This window comes from Podarcis cretensis (assembly GCF_951804945.1).
Source record: "Podarcis cretensis genome assembly, chromosome: 1".
NCBI lineage: Eukaryota > Metazoa > Chordata > Lepidosauria > Squamata > Lacertidae > Podarcis > Podarcis cretensis.
The window spans coordinates 3481592-3508229 of NC_137170.1; the positions used below are offsets into that span (position 1 = coordinate 3481592).

Genomic DNA, 26638 nt, shown 5'->3' on the forward strand with positions numbered 1-26638 from the left:
TGCTGCTGCTGCAGCCCCGGCGGAGCGGAGCGGGGCGGCTGGTGGCGCGTCCGGGGCGGGGCGGCTGGCTGCCTGGCCGGCTCCCTCCTCCCTCCTCCCTCCCTCCCTTCCTTCCTCCGCCCGCCCGCCCACGCCCCATCCGGCCTCGGCGCGGGGACTGGCCGCTCGCCCCTCGGCCGCCTCCGGAGAGCAAGAAGGCAGGCGTGCAGGGAGCGAGATCCAGCCCACGGAAGATGCCGCGCGCGCGGCGGAGGGCACCGTTGGCCGCCGGGCCGCTCGGCTGATGCGCCCCGGAGGGAGGGCCGCGCCGGGCCCGGCTCCCCGGTGATCGAAGGGGCGCCGCCGCCGCCATGAGGCTCCGCATCTACAAGCGCAAAGTGCTGGCGCTGCTGCTGGCCCTGGCCGCCGCCGCCTGCGCCCTGGCGCTTTGGGGAGGCGCCGGAGAAGCCGGAGGAAAGCGGGAGGCGGACGATCGGGCGCCGCCGCCGCCTCCAGCGCCACTGCCGGGAGACCAGCCCGGGGCACCGGCCGGCAGCAGCAGCAGCAGCAGCAGCAGCATCCTCCCCGCCCGGTCCGGCCAGCGGCTGCCCAACGCGTCGTCTCCGGCGTGGCTCCCCGGGGAAGAAGCGGCGGCGGCCAACCGGACGCTGCACTACCGATCGCTGGTTTACCGGCTCAACTTCGACCAGCCCGTGCGCAACGAGGAGCGCTGGCGGGCGGCGCCGGCGGAGGGAGGCGGCGCCGGGGCGGACGCGGTGGCGGTGGCGGTGGTGGTGCAGGTGCACGAGCGCGCCGAGCACCTCCGGCTGCTGCTGGCCTCTTTGCGCCGCGCGCCGGGCGCCGATCGGGTGCTGCTGGTGCTGAGCCACGACGTGTGGTCGGCCGAGCTGAACGCGCTGGCCGCGTCGGTGGACTTTTGCGCCGTGCTGCAGGTCTTCTTCCCCTTCAGCCTGCAGCTCTACCCGGGCGAGTTCCCGGGCACCGATCCGCGGGACTGTGCCAGGGACGTGGGCCAGGCGGCTGCGCTGCGCCTGGGCTGCCTCAACGCGCAATACCCGGACGCCTTCGGCCACTACCGCGAGGCGGCCTTTGCGCAAACCAAGCACCACTGGTGGTGGAAGTTGCACTTCGTCTGGGAGAGGGTGCGCGCCCTGCGACGCCACCCAGGGCTGGTGCTGTTCCTGGAGGAGGACCACTACTTGGCACCCGACTTCTACCACGTGCTGCAGCGCCTGTGGGCCGCGCGCCAGAGGGACTGCCCCGAGTGCCAGGTGCTGTCGCTGGGCACCTACGCGCCCGTGCGGGGACCCTTCTCCGGACGGGCCGACAAGCTGGAGCTGAAGACCTGGAAGTCCACCGAGCACAACATGGGCATGGCCTTTGGGCGGGACACCTACGAGCAGCTGATGGGCTGCGCCGAGGCCTTCTGCACCTACGACGACTACAACTGGGACTGGACCCTGCAGCACCTGACCGTCAGTTGCCTGCCGCGCTTCTGGAAGGTGCTGGTGCCCGAGATCCCCAGGGTCTTCCACACGGGCGACTGCGGCATGCACCACAAGAGGCAGTGCCAGCCCGCCACCCAGAGTGCCAAAGTCGACGCGCTGCTGGACGCCAACCGGCAGCACCTGTTCCCCGAGACCATGGTGGTGGGCAAGAGGTACTCGCTGGCCCCGCTGAGCCCCCACGTCAAGAACGGCGGCTGGGGAGACATTCGGGACCACGAGCTCTGCAAAAGTTACCGCAGGTTGCAGTGAGCCCAGCCGGGCCTGGATGGAGCCTCAGCCTTTCCCCGTCGGGCCTGTGGGATCTATTACAGGGGGGGGCGGCAAAAATGTATTGATTGGTTTCTGCTTTAATAGGGACAGTGGTTATTACAGAGAGAGAGAGAGAGAAAAGAAGTGTTTCTGAGGCAGAAAGGTCCTGTAGGGGAATGTTAAAAATAAACATAAATGCTACTTGTTTACTGGAAAAATAATTGACAGTTTTTACCTAGGCCTTTTTATAAAGTGTTTGCGACACTTTCAAACAACCCTGAATTCCGTTTTTCTTTTGCAGTTTGAGTGTCAAAGGGTTGGGCGAGTGCCTAAGATGACCAGGGCCTCCTGTCTGCTACTCACGAGCCCCCCAGTTCTGAACTGGTTGGCACTTTCTGAACAACCCCTCACCCTCTCTCTGCCAACCACTTCTCTTACTAGAGAGAATCAGTCATTCAGTATTCCATAATCTTGTACATGCTTGCTTGAAATTTGGTACCTTAATACCTGCAAAAGCCTTCTATTTTATTTGCTATGTGCTTATGAGAAAATTGGAAATCCATTTCTTTTCACTTAAATGTAGAAATATGCAACTTTTTTTTTTTAGTTCTGCCAAAATAAAAAAAAATCATGTTTTTTGTAACACAAGTCTTTCAGTGATCCAAAACAATCCCTTTTAATTTTTATAGTGCCAAATTAAAAGAACAGCTTCAACAATGGTAATGACGACACAGTACAATGATAGAAAGTAAAGTAAATTAACAACATAACATTTGAAGAACTGAACTGAAAACAATGACAACCATTTACCTCCTGTTACAGAAACAATTCAGGTTCCTGCGTAGGCAGCCCAGCTTAATGAATAATTAAAAATAGGGCTGGGTGAAGAAAGACAGGAGAGCATCCAAGTGCTAAAAGCCCCAAGCAATGTAAAGTAACAGCATATGGAGAAGAGATATACTAATTGAGAGCCTAGTCTACATCTGTGTTAAGAGGCTCAGTAACCTTCAAAAGCCCTTCTTGATGAAAGAGCACAGATCTAATTTAACTATGTATTGAATGAATGTTACAGCGCAATCCCATCAGAAAATTCTTCTGCACAAGTTCTTCATAAAGTAAATGGGCCTTGTGCGAAAGAACTTCCCAGTGGATTGTGCCCTTCCTTGCCTCTGGAAAAAGGCACCAAAGATGAAATCCATTTATATGCCCAAAATGTAACAAAGGCCCATTTGTGTATTGTGGTGCAGTAATACAGGCAGCAGCAGAAAACACAAGATGGCAAAGTCATCTCCAAGGCATCCCTTAGACCTGCAGCCAAACGCTTTATTGGTGAATTTTAGTGCGTTCCTAGATTTTACAGGACAATCCAATTAGTGGAAACTACTGAATTCTGTCTAACATAATTAACTGTTGAGTGTTTTCCAGAACTTGACTTTCTGGGATGCAAATGTGTTTCTTCAGGTTACAAGAGAGGAAAGACTTCATTAGGTTAGTCTCCCCTGCTCCATTTCAATTTTGAACATGCTAATTAACGTAGACAGAACTTCTAATTTAATGGCTTGAAGAGTGCTGATGGGTTTTCAAGCAGGTCTTAATTGAGAGTGGGTTCTGGTGAAATCTGTGGGACTGAATCCTGCTCCAACTGAGCACTGTTGAGCCCCAATGCAGATCACTGGGGAACAATTCTTCCATTTAAAATGTGCTGAATTTTAGCTTCATGGTAGGTACCTGCCACATCCAGGGTATTGATGACTTTTGTTAAAACAACAGTTGGTACAAAATCTAGCTATGGTAGACAAATTAAGCAGAAGTTCTAAAATAGTCTTTGAACTGTGAAAACTAGTTTGGCTGACAGAAAACCTGAAACACATTTCTGCTGTAAAACATAAAGCTGGGAATAGATCTATGTACAGTAGCTGCTTGTGGGGTGTGCTATTCTCTGTCCCAATGGCAGTGGAACTGCAACGGTTGGGTACAGCCCTGTCCCTCGAGGGCATGCTTACTTTGAAATCTATTCCATTAAAATGAATAGGATTATCTTCCTGTGAATGCAGTTTACAATCTGGCTATGACACCCTGATCCAAAATAGATTGTGCTGCATACACTACAGAAAACAGTTTTCATGCAAGCACCCAGGGGATTTCCCAAGACAGTTGCAACACTGGGCGTTCAGGAGACTTGCATGGGTTTTGATGAACAGAGAGCAACTAGGGGTATTTATACTGGTTTTCGCATCCACCATGAAAGCAAGCAAGCTGGTTTTTGCCCAGCTGGTGCTGTTGCATTTTTATCTACCTGTTTGAAGGGTGCTTGCGGAGTGTGAAAGGGGTGCCCCAAAGGCAAGCCATACAAATGCACACCTAAAAGTGTGGCAGCACAAGTTGTTGTGAAATGTGAGGCTTCTGAGATGGGAGGAAACTTCAAATAGTGGGTTGTTGTTTCCCCATCAGCAGAGAAGAAATGGGAATGCTGGAGGAAGGGGAAGTTGGAATAAAGGCATTATGAAACCCTGAAGTTGTGACGAGGCCTTGTGCAAGAGCATGCCTCAGTTGGCTCAGCCGAGAGATGAATTAGCCTTCTGCCCACACAGCCTCTTCGCTTTGCCCTTCCGTGGCGCAAGACGTCACAACCAAGAAGTCTCCCTGTTTCAGTCACCGGCTTCAGAACAAGCCAGCATCCTAAACGAAACTTCAAAGTCTGGTTTAAGATCCCCATTCCAAAGCTAGTAACTATAGTCTCCCAGTTCAGAATGGGAAATGGGAAACTGATTAGAGACTTCCTGGTTTAATCCTGGTTGTGTGCACAGGCAAAAGGCATGTTTCTATTTCAGTTTAACAAACCTAGATGTAGCCTGACCACGACCTGTATGTTCCCCTGACCACTCGCAGCAATGGGATTTTGACTTTAATGAACTGCCAGTTTCTTTCTGAAATTCAGCAACATGCTGAGTGCTCGTCTAAACCCAGGGCTGCCAAGGCACTGCTCTCCAGATGTTGCTGCACGGCCATTTCCCTCATTCCTGACCTTTGGCTGGGGCTGATATGGAGAGCACTGTGTTGGTAACCCCTTCCTGGAGTCCAATCCTTTCAAATCTCCCAAATGGAAGTGAACATTTTTGAGCAGATGGGACCGGTGCTTTGTTTCCGCAAGACTTGTGGTTGGGGTTCTGCACCGTCCCTTTCCTGTGCTTCCTGGAGGAAATGAAAAATGTAAAACTTGAGGTTTTTCTCGCTGCAGAGCCCGGCTGGGAGCTCAGCACGTTAATCCAGTTCATACAACAAAGCATTCTGAAAGGCGACTGAGCAGTGCGTTGTGTGGCTGGTAATGTACTGCACACTTCCATCCCGCATGTCTGTTTCCTTTAGCACAGGAGGAGCCGGCCTGCTCCTGCCCTGGCCCTGGCTGTTCTGTGCTGACTCTGAATGCACACTCTCCCCCCCTCTGGTCTGGCCAGGCTCCTCCCAGTTAAACTGGGCTTGCGGTGTGGACGTGGCTCTTTCCTCCTCCCTTGCAAAAGCACGTTCTGACTCACGACACTCCCTTATCTGCTGTTTCCCAGGGCTTGCCAAGCTGGGGTTGCTGGGGTCAAGCTCCAAACAATGGCCTGGTCCCCCGCCAACTTGGCCCATTGTTTCCATGGATGTGAGCGGAGCTGTTTGTGCGGGGCAGCTTTCTGCATCTGCTGAGAGTTCACTGCCATTTTCTTGTTCACCATCCTCTCCCTTGGGAGTAGCTCCTTCTTGCATTTTACCAAGCTCAAAGCCATTCTGCTCCAGCGGCTGTGAAAAGAAAGGGGGAGAGATGTTTGTTACAGTTGTAGGCTAAAGGTAGAGAGAAGTGTTGCTGAAAACGGTCTCAGCCACCAAACAGGAACAACCTGGGCTTCCTCCCAAACAGGTCTCCCTTTTAAGTTCGTACCTTCTTGCAATGTTTCCAGTAAACAGGGCTGGAGATTTTTGCAGGCCTGGCAGTGGACCCTGACCTACAAAGCTCTGGGAACGTGCTCAGAGGCAAAGTTGCAAGAGTTCTGCCAGGTGGCTGCCCACTGTGTGCTCCTCACAGGAAGGATGAATCTGGCTGGGTTGGGCAAGATGCCTTGCGCTTGTCACAGAGCCGTAGTTACCCGATGCCTTGGGGCCATCTGGATCATGCACATTTCAGAGAAGGAGTCATGGTTTCAGCTGAGGAGACTCAATGTGCATAAGTCATAAGTGGTGCACTAATTGGTTTATTCTGATTACATGGTGTACTTGGACTTTTGACAAGGAACCTCAGCAAAGAAACGTCAGTAAGCTCATGGAATAATTGGAGAGGTCCTCTTGCAGATCAGGAATTGGTTAAGTATCAGGAAGTGGAGAGTAGGAAGAAATGGCCATTTCTCTGAATGGAGAGATGTAGAAAGTGCATTCCCCCAAGAATTGATACTGGGACCTATGCTTTTTAACTTCTTCGTAAACAATCTAATTTCCTAGCCCAGTTTCCAGGTGATGTTAAATTGTTCAGGGATCATGGAGATTGTGAAGACCAAACTGGGTGAATGGGTGGTAAAATGGCAAATGCAATTCAGTGCAAACAAGTGTAAAACAATGCATGTAGTCTAAATTAAGAGTGTTTTGAGCCTCAACACCTTGTTGCTGAGGAGGACTGTATCTAAATCGTCCAAGGACCCTATTTGCTAAGGACCCTCTTTGACAATGCCCAGAAGCAGCCAATGATTGGTAGCCCAGGTTTCTATGTCAACATTCCTCCAATTGTTCCTATACAGCAGGACGGGCCACGTTCTGTGACGCTCAGAAGACTTTAGACCAGCTCTCATTTTCACTGGCAAATAAAGCAGTCCTCTAAGATACAGAATAAGGTACAAACTCTTGCGGTGGCTGGCAGAGCAGCCTGGATATGAGCAGCAGGTGGTTGCCAACCTCAATATTCTTGGCCTCATGCAATCTAGTACACCAAGGTGGTCTGTGCCACGTTGCTGGCTGCAAATGTTAATGGAAAAAGCTCTTCTGCTCCAGTGCAGGACTGAGAAAAATGAGAGCACAGATAAGGGAAAACACACCACGTAGATACCAACCAAGAGGTCTGGTGTAGGCTGGAATTGCCATCCAAGCTCTGCTCTCCTTTCAATAATTAAATGTAGAAAATCAAATATTGATATTCATTGCAGTTGGCAAGTTTCCAACAGCTAACAAACAACAGGTGTCAGATCCCAGGTAGAAATGCAAGGCAGCCTCTGGGGCTTTAAATGGAAGCTGTAAGTTGACAACACATACAAGGTGTGAGACACTTTTATTTTACAGTAGGGGAAGCAGAAACACCCCCAGAGTCCGTAAGCAGAGCTGGGCTACAAATACAGATGTCTGCTCTTATCTTTCATTTCATTTCATTGTGTGCAGGCAATTAAAGAGAGTGCACCTCGCAACCCACCCCCAGGAACAAAGTCCAGACTGTGGCCTTGAACTTTCAGAGTCTGATCCAAGATACGGGCTGGCTGAGGCACATTATTATTGAAATAATATTTGCAAATGCAGCATGTGGAGCCACACCGTGTTCGGTCTATTTCAGGAAGAGATTACAACTCATCTGCTGCCATTTTTAATCATTTATTATTTGGGATATGCTATAATTTTACAAATTGCGAAGTTCTTGTAATGATTCTGCAGATTAAGTTGGGAGGAGGGGAGTGACATCCTAGAAACCCTCATTCTGGAATGGGAATCTGACCGTTTGTTACAGCAGGCTATTTGAGAAACTGCCACACAGGACCAAGTAATTCTTAAAATTATCTATGTTTTCAAGAGACTCTAAATATTAGGTGTCAGTCCAGCCAGCTGCCTCTGTTTATATTTGATTTTGGACTTCTATTCCTTCCAAGTACAGCAGACGATGACAAGTCTTCATGCTCTCCAAAAGGGCTTCAAAATCACAAAGCTTACAAGATCCGCAGTAAGATGAGAAAAATCTGACTTCTGATGTGCAGTTAAGATCCTTTCCAAATGCAGTGAAACAGTGTTCTGGGAGCAAGTTCATGGCCATTAGGAACATTCTCTCTTGTTTATCCTAAATCTCTCTCTGCAATTTAAATTCAATGTTGCTTGTCCTGCATTGAACTGAAGCCAGAACATTCCCAGCACACGCCAGCATGCCAGGGTGGGGGAGCTTAATACAGTGGAGTAGCAAGTTGCCATGTTTGCTGAACATTTAATTTGGAAGTTTTCAGAATCAATGAGCGCCCTTAATGCACAGGTAAAAATATCCTTACAAGCAGCAAGGTGTTGGGCAAATGGAACTGGAGAAGACAGTGACTGGTTACTGCAGCGTTGTTCATGGATGATAAGGCAGGCCTGCTGAACAATGCCTTACCTTTAATCTGATCTGACTTTTGCCCTCCGAGACATCCAACACTTCAATTAATGGCTGATGTTCCATCTCAGACGGGCTGGAACGGGACATCCTCGAAAGACTGTCCAGAAACTCATCCACATTGTCTTCAGTGACAAACCACCTTTCCTGAAGGGGAGAAACAAGTGCAAGGATTAAACTTTCCCTTTGGTTACAAAACACCAGCCCTTAGGCTCCCCACAGCTGCCGCAATCCCCAGATCTCTGCTTCTCCTTAAAGCTGGCATTCTTAAATAATGGACGAAACCTTCAGCTGTGGCACCCTCAATCAGAAAGTCACACACAACCAATTGGATCAGCAACAAGAAGGTGTAGATTTTATTGTGGGCTGACAGACTTCGTGTTGGTCAACAAAGTGATGCTTTCCTTAAGGTAGTTCTATCTCCCTTTTCAAGCAATCTACTTATACTAAAAACCTGAATATAGCTGCCTAATTTTCTAGCAGATCCTTTGGCCAAACCTTTCATGGTGAGCTACTGCATGCTTGCAGGTGATAATGCTTTCTCCATATGCTGGCAAATGGCACAAGGGCAGGGCAGGCCGGGTTGGTTTTGTTTCCTTTTTCTGTGATTAAAGTCTTTTTGCCAAGGCCCTTCTTCCTTGTGCACATCTGTCTGAGGGATGCCATGGAACTCCAATGAAAGAAAAGTCTTTCTTGGCAGTGACACCTGAACTCTCAACTGCCCTTGCAACACAGCCTTTAGCAATGACAAACCTAGACAGCATCTTAAAAAACAGAGACATCACCTTGCCAACAAAGCTCTTGAGAGTCCCACGGACTGCAAGAAGATCAAACCTATCGATTCTTAAGGAAATCAGCCCTAAGTGCTCACTGGAAGGACAGATCGTGAAGCTGAGGCTCCAAGACTTTGGCCACCTCATGAGAAGAGAAGACTCCCTGGAAAAGACCCTGATGTTGGGAAAGATGGAGGGCACAAGGAGAAGGGGGCGACAGAGGACAAGATGGTTGGACAGTGTTCTCAAAGCTACAAACATGAGTCTGACCAAACTGGGAGAGGCAGTGGAAGACAGGAGTGCCTGGCGTGCTCTGGTCCAGGGGGTCACGAAGTGTCAGACACGACTGAACGACTAAACAACAACGACGACACACACAGCCTTGCTTCCATGGCACCCACATCAGAGTCCTTTTGGCACCAGGCTAAGGTGTTTTTGCTCACAGAAGCATTTTAACCTTGTGTAGTACATTTTAATGATTAACCATTTTATCTGTTGTTTCATTATTGTGCTTATGCTGTATACACCCAACCGGTCTGAAGGTCAGGATGAAGATTCAATATATACAGTAACAGGCCAATTCTATGTTAGGCTGCAGACATTTTTTTAAGGCCTTTGAGCAAGAATCCAGATGCAAAAGTGCTGCATTACTCAACCCCAAAAGACATTCACCAATGAGAGAGAAACAGAGGCTATGCAGATTTGTCAACCTTTTTTTCTGGCAAAGCACCAGCGCCTTGTACAACTGTGGGGTGAGGAGAAATTCAACAGGTGAAGCTTTTTACACATGGGGTACATGAACTGGACCATGGGACAATAAAATCTTCAGCCAGTGAATTTTTGCTTGCCATACAGTTGTAAAAAAAAAAGTAGAGGAGATCCCCTATGAGGAAAGGTTGCAACATTTGGGACTTTTTGGTTTAGAGAAAAGGTAAGTGCCTAAAGCTGTTTTCTGGACTGCAGGTACATGCATGCTTTGTCCTGGAGCCACCACTTCCTCAATCTCAGGGGATCTGGCCTTTAAAGCTAAAGTGAAATGTCCAGGTTCACTGATGAAGCAAGCTGCCCAGTGGGGAATTCCACTTTCCTTATTTGTGCCCATGTTCCCTGTCTGCACATCACTGAAAGAGATGGCTCCACATGCTGTCCTGGTTCACACATAATGCTGAACTGTAGTTTAATAATAACAATAACAGTTTTATTATCTATACCCTGCCCTCTCATTCTCCAGGAGAACCAAGAGGAGGAAATCAGAAGTGATGGCTTCCATTTGCAGAAAACCATAGTGACTCATGTTCAAAGCTAGGGGAAACTGTGATGAATGTTAAGTACATTTCAGAGGAAGAAGCCTTCTTCAAAATGCAGTTGCTTAACACTAATAATGGTCCTCAGTTTGGACAAAATAAGTAATTACAGTTGGCTGGAAACAGAAACAAGACTTTCCCATTTCCTTTTGGCTTTTCCAGAGGAGAGGGAGGTGCCAGAGGCTTCCCCAGCCTCATTCTCATAACCTTACATCGCTGTCACCACCGTTTCAGAGTTAACAAAACCCACACATGCACCCTTGGAACATGTCACCCTCAAGAAGCTTCGCATATATTAAGATACATTTTTATTTTATAACATTCATAGGATGACTTTATGAACTCATTCAATGTGGCTTACAGCCTTATAAATATACAACTTTCAACAGGAATAAGATAAATAAAAAACTTCTAATATAAACAAAATATTAAGAAAACCTGCAATAATAAATACATGTCCAGCCCAGAAATAACACACAAATCCATCAACCAACGGAAAGCCAATGGCAAGATGGAATATCACTCATAGGTAAGTCACTGAACCCAACTGGGCATATTGAGAATATTGCACAAAACCACAATAACGCTGTATGTCTAGGACTTAACACTATATGTCAGCACTATGTCACATTGTTCATTGGGCATTAAATAAAAACAAGTAATAAAGCACATTTTGAGTTCACAGTAGTCTTTGGAGCAATTGCCAATGGTAAGAAATAAAGCTAACATCCATTTTTGCCCCTTTGTCAATAATACCCAGTGCTAAGTTATTAGAATTGAAAGTTTCTCTCCAGCAGACTGCAGGCATTTTAAAAGTAGGTCATGCGCTGGATCTAAATTAAGTTAAGGTGCCTTTATGGTGAATTCAGGAAACAGGTTCAAAAGAAACTCAGATCTCAGAGCCTCTCTGCCTTTTTGCAAATCCTGCCGCAGAGGAGATCAGCTAAAGTCAGAGTCTCTACGGCAATGGAAGATGAAAGCCACAAAGGGGGGAGTCTCCTATGTATAAGGTATTAGCAATGGCCAGAATTAAGACATCGCCAGAAAGGCTTTCAGCAGCTTAATCAAGAAGTTAATAACTTTGGTGACACAAGTTTCCTATACCAAGAAGGTGGCACATGAAACTTAAATATTAATGGCTTCTAGAAAATGATGGTGCTTTTTATCAGCGATTAAATCAGTAACAATTTTGATGGGTAGATTTTTCTTTTCTTTTCAAAATGTATTCTCTATTCTTTATTCTAGTTTCTGTGATGCATCAAGGCAGCAAAATGACTTGAAATGGCCCTGGGTTTATTTCCTCCTGTCACTCCCATTTTCGAATACCATGTTACAATAAATATTCTAATCCCGGTTCTATATTTGTTATGCCTCTGCTTTGACAAATAATGCTTAGATAAATAGAAACTTCCAAAGCAAAGGTCAACAACGGCACCAAAGCAAACATCTATAAACCACTGAAAATTAGTACGTAACAGCATGTGGAGGCTCCTTTCTTTACTTTTAGCACTGCTTGGTTTACGCAAATGTTTCAAAACACTGTTTTGCATCTTACAATGTTTTTGAACAGTTTTATGTGCTAATGGGGTGTACTTTTAGGGAGTTGTTTGTTGGCTGCTCTGAGCATTTTCAAACAGAAAGGCTAGCTTTGAAATAAACTGAACAAATAAAATCTGGTGGCAAATGTGGAAATGTGGACTTAATTTCATCATATATTTATAAAGGATAGGAAATGGAAGAACTGACTACTTTGCTCCACATTAGGGAGGACACTAGTTAGACAAATATATTTATTCTGGGGAAAGGGCATGGCATTCAGAGAGGTGTGTTTTTTGCTTTGTGATTGTCTAAGAGTTGCTCCTTGTGACACTAATTTGCTGTAGAAAAAAGAAGAGGGGGAAAGAACTGCTTTATACAGGTCTGCATGAAACCTTTATAAGTTGTGCATGATTGCCCCATCCCAGCGTTGCTAAAGAGAGAGCTGTCTGTTAATGCCTTCTCTTTGCTTCCTTAACCATTTACTTACTTTTAAGAGGACCTCTCCTCTGATCTCACGACAGCTAAGCTTACTCAGGAGTCTAATGCTCCTGTCTATCTGAAGTATAGACTAGCCTAGAGCAAAGCTACCACCAAATACTTCCATCCTAGCAACCCACTGCAAATCCATTCAGATGACTAAAGCTGATTTGGGAAACTGGGCATTAAAATGGAATTAATACTGTGGACGTAGTTTTATGGGGAAAGTGTGTATTTTTAAATAAGGGGGATTTATTGCTTACACCCTGGCTTCCAAAATGGCTTGGAACCCATTTGCCTGTTGCATCATTGCTGAAATACAAAGAGATGGGAGGAACATCTTTTTTTAATCCATCTGACTATCTTCTAGTTGGCATTCTAAAGGTTTGGTTTGCATAAGATCCTGGATGATTCAGTTGGTTACAGCCTGGTGCTGACAATGTCAAGATTGCAAGTTTGCTTCTCCGTATGGGACAGCTGCATATTCCTGCACTGCAGGGGTTTGGACTAGATGACCCTCAGGGTCCCTTCCAACACTTCAATTCTATGATTCTATGGTTGTACCCTGATGTGTGAGCCTCCTTCAGTTCCAGCTGGAAGAGTAAACACACAGGAATTCCTCCCAGGTGAAGAAAAGTGAGATACGGTCCGTTAATGCCACCATGTGTAAGCGAAAAGGAATCCTGCTTTAAAACATTTATGTAGGTTGCCTTCTCACAGCACTAAAAACCAACCCCTGCTTCTTGGGGGAAACATAGAGAGCGAGGAACTCCACTGCCTATCTGCTGGTGGTGACGACGAGAGCAACAATTTCCCCCCTCTGAAAAGCAAACCACGTTTCACCATGGCAATCCCCTTAAACGTCCATGTGCCAAAACCAATTCTAGTTGGCATTTCTCCACTCATTTGGAAAACATCAAGAACTGGCAATTTTCCGCTGTTGCCAGCAAAACATGAAACTAACTGCTCAGTTTTGGAAAGGAACAACTAGGCAAACATGTAATCTGTGGATTGACAGAAACAAAGGAGCCCAGAAGAACCTTTGCACCACAGAAAAATACCAAGGCATGGGGAAACCCAAGAGATTTCACAGTAACATGTGCGCCATTTTAGAACATGCAAGATACAAGTAAATGAGTATAAAACTATTTATGTGCTTATTGCTAATGGCATTAGCTTGGAAATACTGGAAACCACAACTGTATGTTACTCACAAAAGTGTGGTGCTAGGAGAAAGGTAATTTTTCTTTTCTGTGGATTATATTTTACATAAAGTTTTTCATGTAGATCAGCACAAACTTTTATTTTAGTCTGTATTTCTTAGCTGATGTGCAGTCATGATTATTGTATCATACAGTAACGCAGGGGGCAGTGAATTGCAGGAGCAGGCGCAGGCAAAAATCACGATGCAGGAGAAACCATGAAGCCAGCCAGTGCCTCTACCTAGATCCATCCTTATTTCAGACATTGTCATACATTGGTATATTGTGATGCTGGAAACCAGGCATCGCCCAGCCCTGGCTTATACACTCTGCCTCCACAGTCATGGGGACATTTGAAGCTTCCACTTCCATTTTCTATTCACCACAGTTTAGTGTTAGGTCCAAACTCAAAATGTAATTACTCTTATTTATGGTTTACTGAAACAAGTCAGCTTCATAAACCATGTTTTGAATTTGGTTTGTTTGATTAAACCAGACGTCATCAACCTTTTAAACCTGTTGTGAGCACCAAATACGATCAGCAACCAAGGACAGAGCTCAAACTATCCGACTGACTAGCACAAGAGAATGCTTCTTTCAAGTTGAATTTCAGTGGGTGGAGGAGACCCTGTAGGCACAAGGGAAGGTCTCTGTGGGTGCTGGTGAACAGAAGGAGGAGAGGAGGAGAGGAGGAGGAGTTTGGATTTGATATCCCGCTTTATAACTACCCTAAAGGTAAAGGTAAAGGTACCCCTGCCCATATAACTACCCTAAGGAGTCTCAAAGCACCTAACATTCTCCTTTCTCTTCCTCCCCCACAACAAACATAAGAGGACCCTCCTCGATCAGGCCAATGATCCATGTAGTCCACCTTCCTGTTCTCACAATGTCCAACTAGATGCATATGAGAAGCCTGAAATTAGTTAATATATCAGTTTCTTGTAGGGCAGTAGTTCCAAACTGGAGGTCCGCACAACCCAGGGGGTCTACATAACCCGCTGGGAAATGTCGCCTATCAAGATCTACCCTGGACTAGCGGGGATGCCAGCCAGGAAGATCACCGGTAAACAAGCTCCAGGAACCTACAAGGGGGGCCAGCCTCTCCCGAGGGGGCTTGTTTTCCAACAGGGAGTCTGTGGCACTATTCACATGAAAAAAACCTACCATAGAGATATCAAAATTTTCAGAAGCAGGGGCTCCATGGCTTGCCTTTTGAAAAACAGGGGGTCTGCAGTACTAAGCTAATGGGAACCACTGTTGTGGGGAGTAGAATCCCTTCGCTTCTTGACTCATACACATATCAACACATAATTAGCACAAGAATTATGGAATGAAGAGACAACAATCCAGACTAATTTTCCCAAGAGTCATTCTAATATTGAGCAAATTGTTCCCAACTGTGCATTAAATCATTAGTGTTATTAATCCTTTCTTGCAAGGGTTGACATTCATTTTTACTAGCTCCTGTATGTTCTTCAACTACAGTTGGCAGCTATTGGACAGGATTTACAGTGTTCGGGAACTAATGGTGCTGACTAGGGCTGATGGGAATTGTAGTTCAAACTAGGTTGGGGAAGGATGACTTATAAAGCCACCAAGCACACCTCTATCAGTTAACCAGCTGCTTAAAAGGTAGAGACATCACCTTGCCAACAAAGGTCCGTATAGTAAACGCTATGGTTTTCCCAGTAGTGATGTAGAATCATAGAATCATAGAATCATAGAGTTGGAAGAGACCACAAGGGCCATCGAGTCCAACCCCCTGCCAAGCAGGAAACACCATCAGAGCACTCCTGACATATGGTCTGCTTAAAGACCTCCAAAGAAGGAGACTCCACCACACTCCTTGGCAGCAAATTCCACTGTCAAACAGCTCTTACTGTCAGGAAGTTCTTCCTAATGTTTAGGTGGAATCTTCTTTCTTGTAGTTTGGATCCATTGCTCCGTGTCCGCTTCTCTGGAGCAGCAGAAAACAACCTTTCTCCCTCCTCTATGTGACATCCTTTTATATATTGGAACATGGCTATCATATCACCCCTTAACCTCCTCTTCTCCAGGCTAAACATGCCCAGCTCCCTTAGCCGTTCCTCATAAGGCCTTTGACCATTTTGGTTGCCCTCCTCTGGACACGTTCCAGTTTGTCAGTGTCCTTCTTGAACTGTGGTGCCCAGAACTGGACACAGTACTCCAGGTGAGGTCTGACCAGAGCAGAATACAGTGGCACTATTACTTCCCTTGATCTAGATGCTATACTCCTATTGATGCAGCCCAGAATTGCATTGGCTTTTTTACCTGCCGCGTCACACTGTTGGCTCATGTCAAGTTTGTGGTCAACCAAGACTCCTAGATCCTTTTCACATGTACTGCTCTCAAGCCAGGTGTCACCCATCATGTATGGAAGTGAAACCTGGACCATAAAGAAGGCTGATTGCCGAAGAATTGATGCTTTTGAATTCTCTTGAAAGTCCCATGGACTGCAAGAAGAACAAACCTCTCCATTCTGAAGAAAATCAGCCCTGAGTGCTCCTGGAAGGACAGATCCTGAAGCTGAGGCTCCAAGACTTTGGCCACCTCATGAGAAGAGAAGACTCCCTGGAAAAGACCCTGATGCTGGGAAAGATGGAGGGCACAAGGAGAAGGGGACGACAGAGGACGAGATGGTTGGATAGTGTTTTCGAAGCTACCAGCATGAGTTTGACCAAATTGCGGGAGGCAGTGGAAGACAGGAGTGCCTGGCGTGCTCTGCTCCATGGGGTCACGAAGAGTCAGAAACAACTTAACAGCAACAACAACAAACAATGTCAGTGTATAACCTGAAAATATTTATTTTTTTCTAAGCATTCTCCTGTGAAAGTATTTTCAGTTGCTAGCTGGAGGTCAAGCAAGAACTAATTCCACTGGCTAATTCCAAAAGAATCTAGATATGTGGGAAGGCTAGAAACAGGAAAACTAGAGCTGCTGTTAAAATTGTTTATACTGTAACAAGAACGTATCTGGTTTCTTGGACCAAGACGTGGATAATCTTGAATCTCTCTCCATGAGAATGTCACTAAATAAACCCGTTTTTCTCATTCTAAACAATGCATCTTTGCCTGAAGGCTTCATGTCTGGAATTTATGCTTTCCTGCATGCCTATTTCTTATATCTCTCTATCTTCCCTGGAGAAAAAATGGCCAATTGTTGTCCATACTGCAGGGGTATCACTGCAACCAGGCCCTATCCATGGGCTGCGGAAGGCAAAGACCCATGAGCATAGCTGAGCCACCGCTGGCAGTACTGATCTTGCTCACTGGGACACACCTTCAGCCTCCAGGTGCCAGCTGTTCTGTATGATGGAAAACTTACTTGCTTGTGCTGTACTACAGTACTTGGCTGAAAAATCTGACGAAATGAAACCAGTCACCTGCAACTGAACCTTCTCCCATTCGTAGTCCTCACACCCAGCCAGCGGCAATGGCTGACATAAGGAGTTAATGGTTTCTGCAAAGCATTAGATTAATGACCTTTCACCAGCCTCTGAGAGAAATGCCACAGTTATTTTTTACCTCCTTGCCACCAATGATCCATACTGAATGAGATAATATAATTTTAAAAATTTTAATCGAAAGGGCATTTGATCTGTTAAAACCCTATTTAACAAACTGCTGGCCTTTAAGGAACTTCAGAACGAAAGGTCACATTACCTCTCTAAGAGATGCAACCCCTGCAGGAACAGCAGTGGGGAAAGTCCATCCGTATCAAGGGCTCAGTCTCTTTCTTTAAAAACTGCCGTGGTTTTCCAAACCAAGGGTGTGCAGTTTAAGATGGGAGCAGAAGGTCAACACAACTAGCACTCCACCACAAGACAAGATCCTCCACAAAGTGGTGGGTTGAACTCCAGAACAGGAGGGAAATTACTCAAGGCCACAACTGAAACACCTGAGAAAGGATAAAGATGTCTCTGTTGCCAGAAGACAGAAGCCCAAACACCATCCCCAAAAGGTAACATGCTGCAGAGCACCCTCATCTGGTTCTAGAACCAGAGCAAAATCACAGGGGAGTTTGGTGATGGTTTACAGGTCACTATATACTTATAAGCTCTTCTTCGACATGTTTCTATTTAACAGCAGGGGCTTGATTTGATCAGTTTACTCTCAACTAAACCAAAAGCAAGCAGCAGCTAGTCTGGATTGCGCCCCACTTTAAAGTTGAGTTTTGCACTCTGAACCTGGATGTTCAGAAGCTGGCTGTGGGCAAAAGTGTCTTTGCACAACTTTGCTTGGTGCGCTGGGTACACCTGTTCCTAGAAAAGTCAGATCTGGCCATGATACCTCACGACCTGCACTGCAACTGACCAAGCTTTTGTTTGAAAGCTTCAGCTGGCACAGTATGCTGCGGCCAGACTGCTGACTGGAGCCAGTTATCAGGATCGTGTGGCTCCACTATTACAAGAGTTTAACTGACGGTCAGCCCATATCCAGACCCAAATCGAAGTGCTGGTTAGGACTTTAAACTTCTATTTCAGGAATGGCAAAGCTTTCTAGCCCAGCAGACCAAGCCTGACAGGTGAAAAGGTCCTGCAAAACACCCCTATATAAAGTACAGAGCTTATTTTAGTCATCACTAGTATACAGGACTCAGTAGCTTCAATATGTCATTTGTACTGGCATCTAATTAATATTTATGTGAGTTTGAATAATTAATTATATGTCAATGCAAATGATATTTTGAAGCTACTGAGTCCTGACATAGACAGGTTCTGCCTTGCCAGAATGCAACCGTAGCTCTAATAGTATCTCATGTTGATGAGAGCTGACTCAATGCTCCAATTAAGTGGTAAAAAAATGTGTGTGTTTTCTTCAACAGGGAAAAATGTATAGTCCCAGTGTCAGCAAGAAGACCAAACCTAGATCCTCTCTCTCCTCCCCTCTGAAACTTTTATACGAGGTTTTTTTTTCCAATGCAAAGAAACATTCAAGGAAACATTCTAAATAGAAGGCTGATCGCCGAAGAATTGATGCTTTTGAATTCTGGTGCTGGAGGAGATTCTTGAGAGTCCCATGGACTGCAAGAAGATCAAACCTCTCCATTCTGAAGGAAATCAGCCCTGAGTGCTCACTGGAAGGACAGATCCTGAAGCTGAGGCTCCAAGACTTTGGCCACCTCATGAGAAGAGAAGACTCTCTGGAAAAGACCCTGATGTTGGGAAAGATGGAGGGCACAGGGAGAAGGGGACGACAGAGGACGAGATGGTGGGTCAGTGTTCTCGAAGCTACAAACATGAGTTTGACCAAACTGCGGGAGGCAGTGGAAGACAGGAGTGCCTGGCATGCTCTGGTCCATGGGGTCACAAACAGTCGGACATGACTAAACGACTGAACAACAAAACTAAACAAGTAGCAAAGCAAGTTCAGGGGAGAAGTTCTCCTGTGTACAGGTAGGCACACAGTATTCACTTCAGTACTATGAGGTCCTTGTGTTTTGACAGCGCCTTCAGCCCAAAGGAGGTCAGATGCAGTCTTGATGCAAAGCCCTGAACAGTTTGGGACTTAGGTTCCTGAATGACTTTTTCTCTCTCTCTCATACAAGCCTACTCAACTACTGCCAACCATCCTCAGAGGTCCTTCTCCAAGTACCCAAGCCTTCAGAGGCAAGGAGAATGGGAAGAGAGCAGTGGGTTGCCATACTGAAAGGGTGTCGGTAGCAGTCACTACTTACTATGGAGGTTATTTTCTTTTCATCACTGTGGTAGGGAAGGAAAATGTTCCCAACACCCCAATAGCTATGGGCAATAAGAAAACAACCACAGCACTCCAACTTAGCATCATCACATGCATCTAGTTGGCCTTCAGGTAAAGGACTAACTGGGGCCTCACTTGCTATAATAATAATAATAATAATAATAATAATAATAATAATAATAATAATATTATTTATACCCCGCCCATCTGGCTGGGTTTCCCCAGCCACTCTGGGCGGCTTCCGAACTGAACATTAAAAACAATACAGCATCAGACATTAAAAACTTCCCTAAACAGGGCCACCCTCAGTTGTCTTTTAAAAGTAAAATAGTTGTTTATTTCCTTGAGGGAGGGAGGGCGTTCCACAGGGAAGGCACCACCACCGAGAAGGCCCTCTGCCTGATTCCCTGTAACCTCACTTCTCGCAGCGAGGGAACCACCAGAAGGCCCTCGGCACTGGACCTCAGTGTTCGGGCAGAACGATGGGGGTGGAGACGCTCCTTCAGGTATACAGGACCGAGGCCGTTTAGGGCTTTAAAGGGCTTTACTACTCCCACAGATCCTAAGAATGGAAGAACCACCTTGCTGGATTAGGTCAAAGACTCATCGAGTCCAGCATTCTGCTGTCCACAGTGGTCAACAAGATGCCTCAGGGAAGCCCAGCAGCAAAACATGAGCACAACAGCACTCCTTATCACTCCCTTGGCAGCGGGCATAAGAAATAGCCTTATACTCCACATATTTGTCTAGTCTCCTATTAAAGGTAAAAGTAAAGGTACCCCTGCCCGTACGGGCCAGTCGTGTCCAACTCTAGGGTTGTGCGCCCATCTCACTTAAGAGGCCGGGTGCCAGCGCTGTCCGGAGACACTTCCGGGTCACGTGGCCAGTGTGACAAAGCTGCATCTGGCGAGCCAGCGCAGCACATGGAAACACCGTTTACCTTCCCACCAGTAAGCGGTCCCTATTTATCTACTTGCACGCGGGGGTGCTTTCGAACTGCTAGGTTGGCAGGCGCTGGAACCGAGCAACGGGAGCGCACCCCGCCGCGGGGATTCGAACCGCCGACCTTTCGACTGGCAAGTCCTAGGCACTGAGGCTTTTACCCACAGCGCCACCTGCGTCCCACAGTCTCCTATTAATGCTATCCAAATTATTGGCCATCAATTCCATCGTTTAACTATGCACTGTGTGAACCCAGATACCTTTCTGTTGCTCACACATTTAGCGAGGAGACTAGTGGGGAAAGTGTTGGAGACCCACATTCAAATCCTGCTCAGCCATGAGGGTCACTGGTTATGTGGGGCCTATCACATTATTAGTCTCAGCATAACTTACTTCAAAGTGTAGCTGTGAGAATAAATTTATGGGATAACAAGTGAGTGCGCAGTGCCCCAAGTAGAAGAAGAGCAGAATAAAAATGAAATAAGGGCCTCAAAAATATACCCCTGATTCTGCTACACCCTGAGGGTGAGACTGATAAAAAATGTAGTTTTACCTGCAAGGAATCAGCATTTGGGCCGAAATACATCTTTCTCCAAAGTCCAGTGGTCTCGTGAGACTTGGTAAGGGAAATAACAGCATTATCGAGGGACACATCAAGTCCAAACTCAGGGGGACTCAGTCTATTTTCTGGAGGGAACTGCAAGAGGAATGTATAAGAAGCAAAGTCTTTGCTGGCAAAACTAACTCTGTAGCAATTTGTTCCTACTTCCCCCCTGAGGCTCTGGGGAACAATGCCTGGCACCTGCAAGATCAGCCTCAGAGAGTTTTCATCCTGAGCGCACTGGAAAGGGGGACACCGAGCGGCTGTGCTTGCAGGGGGCACTGGAGAGTCAAGGCAGCTAGTAGGGATTTTGGCAGTATCTGGATCAACGGTGGGGCCCTCCGTGGGCAGCAGAGGAGAACCAGAGGTTATATTTGCAGGACCCAGAGAGGCAGGTGCAGAAATCTGCACGGTGCTAATGGTACTGGGGCACCCTGGTGGCGCAGGAAGCTCGCTTCTTGTCGAGGGCATCGGATCCTCATCTACACTAGACCAGTCCAGACCCGACAAGGTTGCCACGGAATGGTCCGGGCCGTCACAGCGGGACACACGTGGAGGAGCCAGGATGCCACCGGGGCACGGCGAGGGCACCACGTCGCTGGTGACCTGGGTGTTTTCGTTCAGATCCATGTCGGCGCAGAGGAGCCCCTGACTTACTCCCGCAACAGGGCCGGGTAGCTCCACGGCGCCGTCCACGCACGGATTTTCACGCGGCGCAGCAGGCAAACCCGTGCCGCCGCACGTCGGGGCGGTCGGACGCGTGTCAGCCGCCTGGTCGCTTTCCGCGGGAGCCTCCGGGCTGCTGGCACCGGGGCTCCGAGGATCGTCGGAATCGTTATGACCCGGACCCGTGGAAAGGCCAGGCTCGGGAGCGGCCGGAGCGCTTTCCGCGGTGCACCCCGGCCCCGCCTCCACGTGGGCGGCAAGGGGCGTTTGCTCCGCGTTGCTCGCGGCTTGGATCGGGGCGCAGCCCGGCTGCGGTTCAGCCGAGCCTCCGGTTTCCGAAAGCGGCGGCGGCGGCGGCTCCTCTTCCTCCCTTCCTTCCTCCTCCTCCTCCTCCTCCTCCTCCGGCCGGCCTTGCTCGCCGCAGCCGGGGCTCCCCTGCTCTTTCCCGGCCGGCGGCAGCACGGGCAGCACGACCACCAGCTGCCTCTTGGCCTTGTTGAAGGTGGCCTTGCCGGCGGCCTCGTCCACGGCGTAGGGCAGCGGCAGGCGGAGGCTGTAGGCGGCGGGGCGGCGCGACTCGAGCCGCAGCTCCCGCCCGCGGACCTCCAGCTCCGCCTGGGCGGCCGAGCCGAGGCAGGGCAGCTCCACCGTCACCACCAGCTCGCGGGGCACCGGGCTGGGCGCCGAGTCGCGGCAGCAGCGGTAGTCCTGCAGGTCCACGTAGCAGCGCTGCCGGAGGCTCCAGCGCGGCGTGGTGGCGGCGGCCGCCGGGGCCGGTTCGGGCGCCGGCCTCGGGGGCTGAGCTGGGCGCGGCGGGTAGGCGTAGGGCGTGGGGAAGGGCGGCAGCGGCGAGGGGCTCTCTTCTTCCTCCTCCCCGCTTCCCGCCGGGGCGCCGCCGGGCAGCGGCGTCCGGAGCAGCGTGGCCTGCGGGACTCCCTTGTACTTGACGCCCCGTAGCGGCACGGCGTTGGTGCGGTCCAGGCCGGGCGAGAAGTGGCTCTCCAGCGCCTCCAGGGCCGTGTCGCTGACCAGGCGGCGGAAGCGGGCCGAGCGGGCGGCCAGGCGGAGCGCGTCCGGGTGGAAGAGCACGTCGTAGACCAGGCGCGGCGGGCCTCGAGGCTCCCCGGGCCTGGGCCGGCTGCCCAGCTCCTCCCGGGCCGGCGCCAGGCAGTGCGGCAGCGTCCAGCGGCTGCCTCCGGGCTCCGGCCGCGCCTCGGGCCTGCCCACCAGCGCGTTGCCGCACACGTTGACGTAGCAGCGGCGGGAGCCGGCCTGGCTGGTCCGCAGCACCCAGCCGGGCTGCGGGTGCAGGAAGCGCGCCTCCACGCCCCGCTGCCGCTCCAGCGCCGACACCTCCGCCTCGTACACGGCCCGCTGCGCCGGGTCGCTCAGCTCGGCCGCATAGTCGGCGAACAGCTTGCGGAAGCCTTCGTCCTGGAAGGCCTGGCTCAGCCGCTCCACCTCGTCCCCCGTCAGGTCCAGCCCTTCCAGGCTCGAGCGGACCGCCGCCATGCCGGCCCTCGGAAAGCCACCGGGGAAGGAGGAGGAGGACGACGAAGCGCGGCCGTTGCTATGGAAGCCACCCTAACAAGATGGCGGGGAGGCCCGTCGCTATGGAGACGGGGGCCGGCAAAATGGCGGAGGCCGCCGTCGCTGTAGAAACGATGGCGGCGGCGAGGCCCGTCGCCGTGGAGACGGAGGCCGGCAAAATGGCGGCGGGGATGGCGGAGGCCGTGTCGTTGCTATAGAAACGACCCCGGCAAAATGGCGGCGGGGATGGCAGAGGCCGCCGTTGCTATAGAAACGACCCCGGCAAAGTGGCGGAGGCCGCCGTTGCTATAGAAACGACCCCGGCAAAATGGCGGCGAGGCCCGTCGCCGTGGAGACGGCGGCAAGCAAAATGGCCTCCGCGAGGCCGGAGTCGCTGTAAAAGCTTTCATAACCTTAGGTGCTAGGTATTTTTGCACCGCCCAATGAGATATTTGGGGGTGACGCGCACCCCGCAAGTGTCTCTTGTGTCTGTCCGAGCGGCCCGGAGGTTCCTGCCGCTTCGTCTTGGAAGGGTTAACAGCGGCAGTGGAGCTGCCCTTCCTAGAGCGGAAGGGAAGTGTGACAGAGAGGAGCTTCCGTTCCCCGTCTCGCTGTCCTTCCTGTCGGGGGCACTGGAGGCAGGGATCTGCGGAGGAGCTGCCAGATCGTAGGAGCCAAGTCCTAAGGGCCAGTGTCCCTTCCTGTCTCCCTTTCAGATGGGGTGTGCCAGGTCAAGAGGCAGAATCGGAGCGGGTGCTGGGGCAAAGGGCTGCAAATGGGACTTCCCACCCTGAGCAGCTAAAAGGCAATGGACAAAAGTTTTCTCTTGCATTTAATAATAATAATAATAATAAATTTATTTATTTATTTATTTATTTATTTATTTATTTCCCTCCCTCCCGAAGCCGAGCTCAGAGCGGCTAACAACAGTAAAATAATAGGTAAAAAGGTAAAGGTACCCCTGCCCGTACGGGCCAGTCTTGACAGACTCTGGGGTTGTGCGCCCATCTCACTTAAGAGGCCAGGGGCCAGCGCTGTCCGGAGACACTTCCGGGTCACGTGGCCAGCGTGACATCGCTGCTCTGGCGAGCCAGAGCCGCACACGGAAACGCCGTTTACCTTCCCGCTGGTAAGCGGTCCCTATTTATCTACTTGCACCCGGAGGTGCTTTCGAACTGCTAAGGTGGCAGGCGCTGGGACCGAGCAGCGGGAGCGCACCCCGCCGCGGGGATTCGAACCGCCGACCTTTCGATCAGCAAGTCCTAGGCGCTGAGGCTTTTACCCACAGCGCCACCCGCATCCCAGTAAAATAATACAACATTTTAAAATCAGTTCGTTATAAAATCAGCTCAAATCAAATTAATGGCAATCTCTGGCCTGATTCTGCAGGCTCCTCTGTTCAAATAAACCAGAATGAACACTCGTTTCCCCAGCAGCTTAATAAAAACCGCAGAAGCCCTTCAGTAACCTGCTAAAACTAATGGTACGGTTCTGTCTTCAGTTGAAAACCATTTCTGAAACAGCAAGTGTGTGTTGGGTTTTTTCTTTAAAAAGAAACCTAACCATAGCGAATCCTGGTATTTAAATATACCTTCCTGAAGAAACCAGAGGCCTTTCTCCTGGGTATGGTAAGCCATGTGGTGTTAAAGAAGGACAGAGCTTTTTTTATGTATGCTACTACAGCAGCAAGGATTCTTATCGCAAAGTATTGGAAGACACCAGATCTACCCACCCTGGAAGAATGGCAGATGAAGATGACAGACTATATGGGACTGGCAGAGATGACTGGCAGAATCCGAGACCAGGACAAAGAGACAGTGGAAGAAGATTGGAAGAAGTTTAAAGACTATCTTAACAAATATTATAAAATTAATGAAGGCTAAAAAGATATGGGTTTAAAAATTAGTGGTTTGCAGGGGTGCTGATTAAGGAAAAAAGAATAGAACTATTAAAAATTATGGGGAAAATGGGAATGGATTTGCTGATAAAATAAATGAGATTAGGATACAGAAGGGGGAGGTGTGAGGAGGTCGGTGAAATTAGGTTTAGAAAATAAGGTTTGAATTTATACTTGTTTTTGTTGTGTTTGTTGGTTTATGTATGTTTTTATTGTTTGTGTTTGTGTTTATATGTGCTTATTTGAAACTTTAATAAATATCATTTAAAAAAAAAACCATAGCGAATCCTTAAGCATAAATCTGCTGGGAGAATGAATGCTGCTTAGCTGGCAGTCAAAACCTTGCCGCTTCCTTTCCTCCTGCAGCGCCCAGAATGACATAGTCCACAATGTACTTTGGAAACTCTGGCCATGTGCAGAGGGAAGGGTGGGCATCGCTTGCTGGGAGGCGTAGTGGGGAGGTTTGGGCTCCATGGTACTGAGGTTGCTGCAGTGCAGGATTACCCAATAAGCAAAGGTAAAGGAACCCTGGACGGTTAAGTCCAGTCAGAGGCGACGGGGTTACAGAGCGGCTATCCTCCTACAAATATCACAGTATACATAAAAACAGGCATCAGTTAAAATACATCTTTAAATTAATTCAGACAAATTACCGGGAAAACCTGGACAAATGGCAGTTATCAGGTGAAGATTGAGAGCAGTTAATACTTGCCAGGACCAATTGTTTTCACTGATCATATATGGACCTGTGAACAGTTTGTGAACATGCTTGTTTTTATACAAAGGAAAATAGGAGAGACTGCCCCCTGGCCAAAGGCCTGGCAGAAAAAGCTCCGTCTTGCAGGCCCTGTGGAAAGATGTCAAATCCCGCAGGGCCCTAGTCTCTTGTGAGAGAGCGTTCCATCAGTCCGGAGCCACAGCCAAAAAGGCCCTGGCTCTGGTTGAGGCCAGTCTAATTTCTCTGGGGCCCAAGATCTTCAGAGTGTTGTTTGCAGACTGTAAGGTCCTCCATGGGACATACCAGGAGAGGCAGTCCTGTAGGTACGAGGGTCCTAGGCCATATAGGGCTTTGAAGGTTAAAACCAGCACCTTAAACCTAATCCTGTACTCCACTGGGAGCCAGTGCAGCTGGTATAGCACTGGGTGAATGTGATCCCGTGGCGAGGCCCTTCTCCAGAGGAAAATGCTTGCAAGGAAGTTTCAAATGCAACCACCGTTATTCCCCCATCTCCTACAAAGCTCATGTATCATTAACATTTTAAAGTCATTCAGACTTCCACTGTGAACAAAAGTACTTCCCACAAGGTTGCTAAACGGAGAACGACAGAGGGCATGAATTGCTAAAGAACGTGTAAGGTATTAATGGAAAGTCAAATGGGTTTGAACTTTCAGCAGTACGCAGTTTAATTCAGAAGTGAAAGTGTAGCAGCAAGAGCTAAACCAATTATTTTAATTTTACTCCCGCTATCCTTTGAGACTAATGAAATTGCCTTGTAAGATGAAAAGAGCAACAGCTCCTGGGCATGAACTTCAGGGCTACAGACTTCCTTACCTGGTCACAATGGCATGTTGCTCATGCTTGGTTTTTAGTATTAAAAAACTTATTTTGGTATAAAGACACGGAAGCATTTGGAGCAACAAATGCAGAGGGTATGATTGGTAGCTGCCATCAACGCTGGTTCCATAACGAAACAGAATGACTAAAAATGGTGAACAAGCCATAGGACATGTAAAATGAACCATGGAAAAAGAAGAAGGGAAGTAATTGGACATTATAAACTTTGTAAAATGTTTATTTGAAATTGTAAAACAGATAATATAAATTATATATATATATATATATATATATATATATATATATATATA

At 48.4% G+C, this 26638-nt stretch overlaps 2 protein-coding genes and 1 long non-coding RNA gene across 3 annotated transcripts; 2 read left to right on the plus strand and 1 right to left on the minus strand.

Annotated features, from left to right (window-relative positions):
• The first annotated feature begins 215 nt into the window (after positions 1 to 215).
• Positions 216 to 2032, plus strand: MGAT2 (alpha-1,6-mannosyl-glycoprotein 2-beta-N-acetylglucosaminyltransferase). The gene has a single exon (XM_079985615.1). The coding sequence runs from the start codon at positions 351 to 353 to the stop codon at positions 1755 to 1757; it is 1407 nt and encodes a 468-aa protein (XP_079841741.1). The 5' UTR covers positions 216 to 350; the 3' UTR covers positions 1758 to 2032.
• Positions 2033 to 2408: 376 nt separating this feature from the next.
• DNAAF2 (dynein axonemal assembly factor 2) lies at positions 2409 to 22980 on the minus strand. The gene is made up of 3 exons (XM_079985601.1): positions 20632 to 22980; positions 8122 to 8268; positions 2409 to 5537 (listed from the first exon to the last, which is right to left on the minus strand). The coding sequence occupies exons 1-3, from the start codon at positions 22855 to 22857 to the stop codon at positions 5019 to 5021; spliced, it is 2892 nt and encodes a 963-aa protein (XP_079841727.1). The 5' UTR covers positions 22858 to 22980; the 3' UTR covers positions 2409 to 5018.
• LOC307221233 lies at positions 10554 to 11554 on the plus strand. The gene is made up of 2 exons (XR_013841325.1): positions 10554 to 10907; positions 11444 to 11554. It is a non-coding gene; the product is annotated as an uncharacterized lncRNA (long non-coding RNA).
• Positions 22981 to 26638: the final 3658 nt, after the last annotated feature.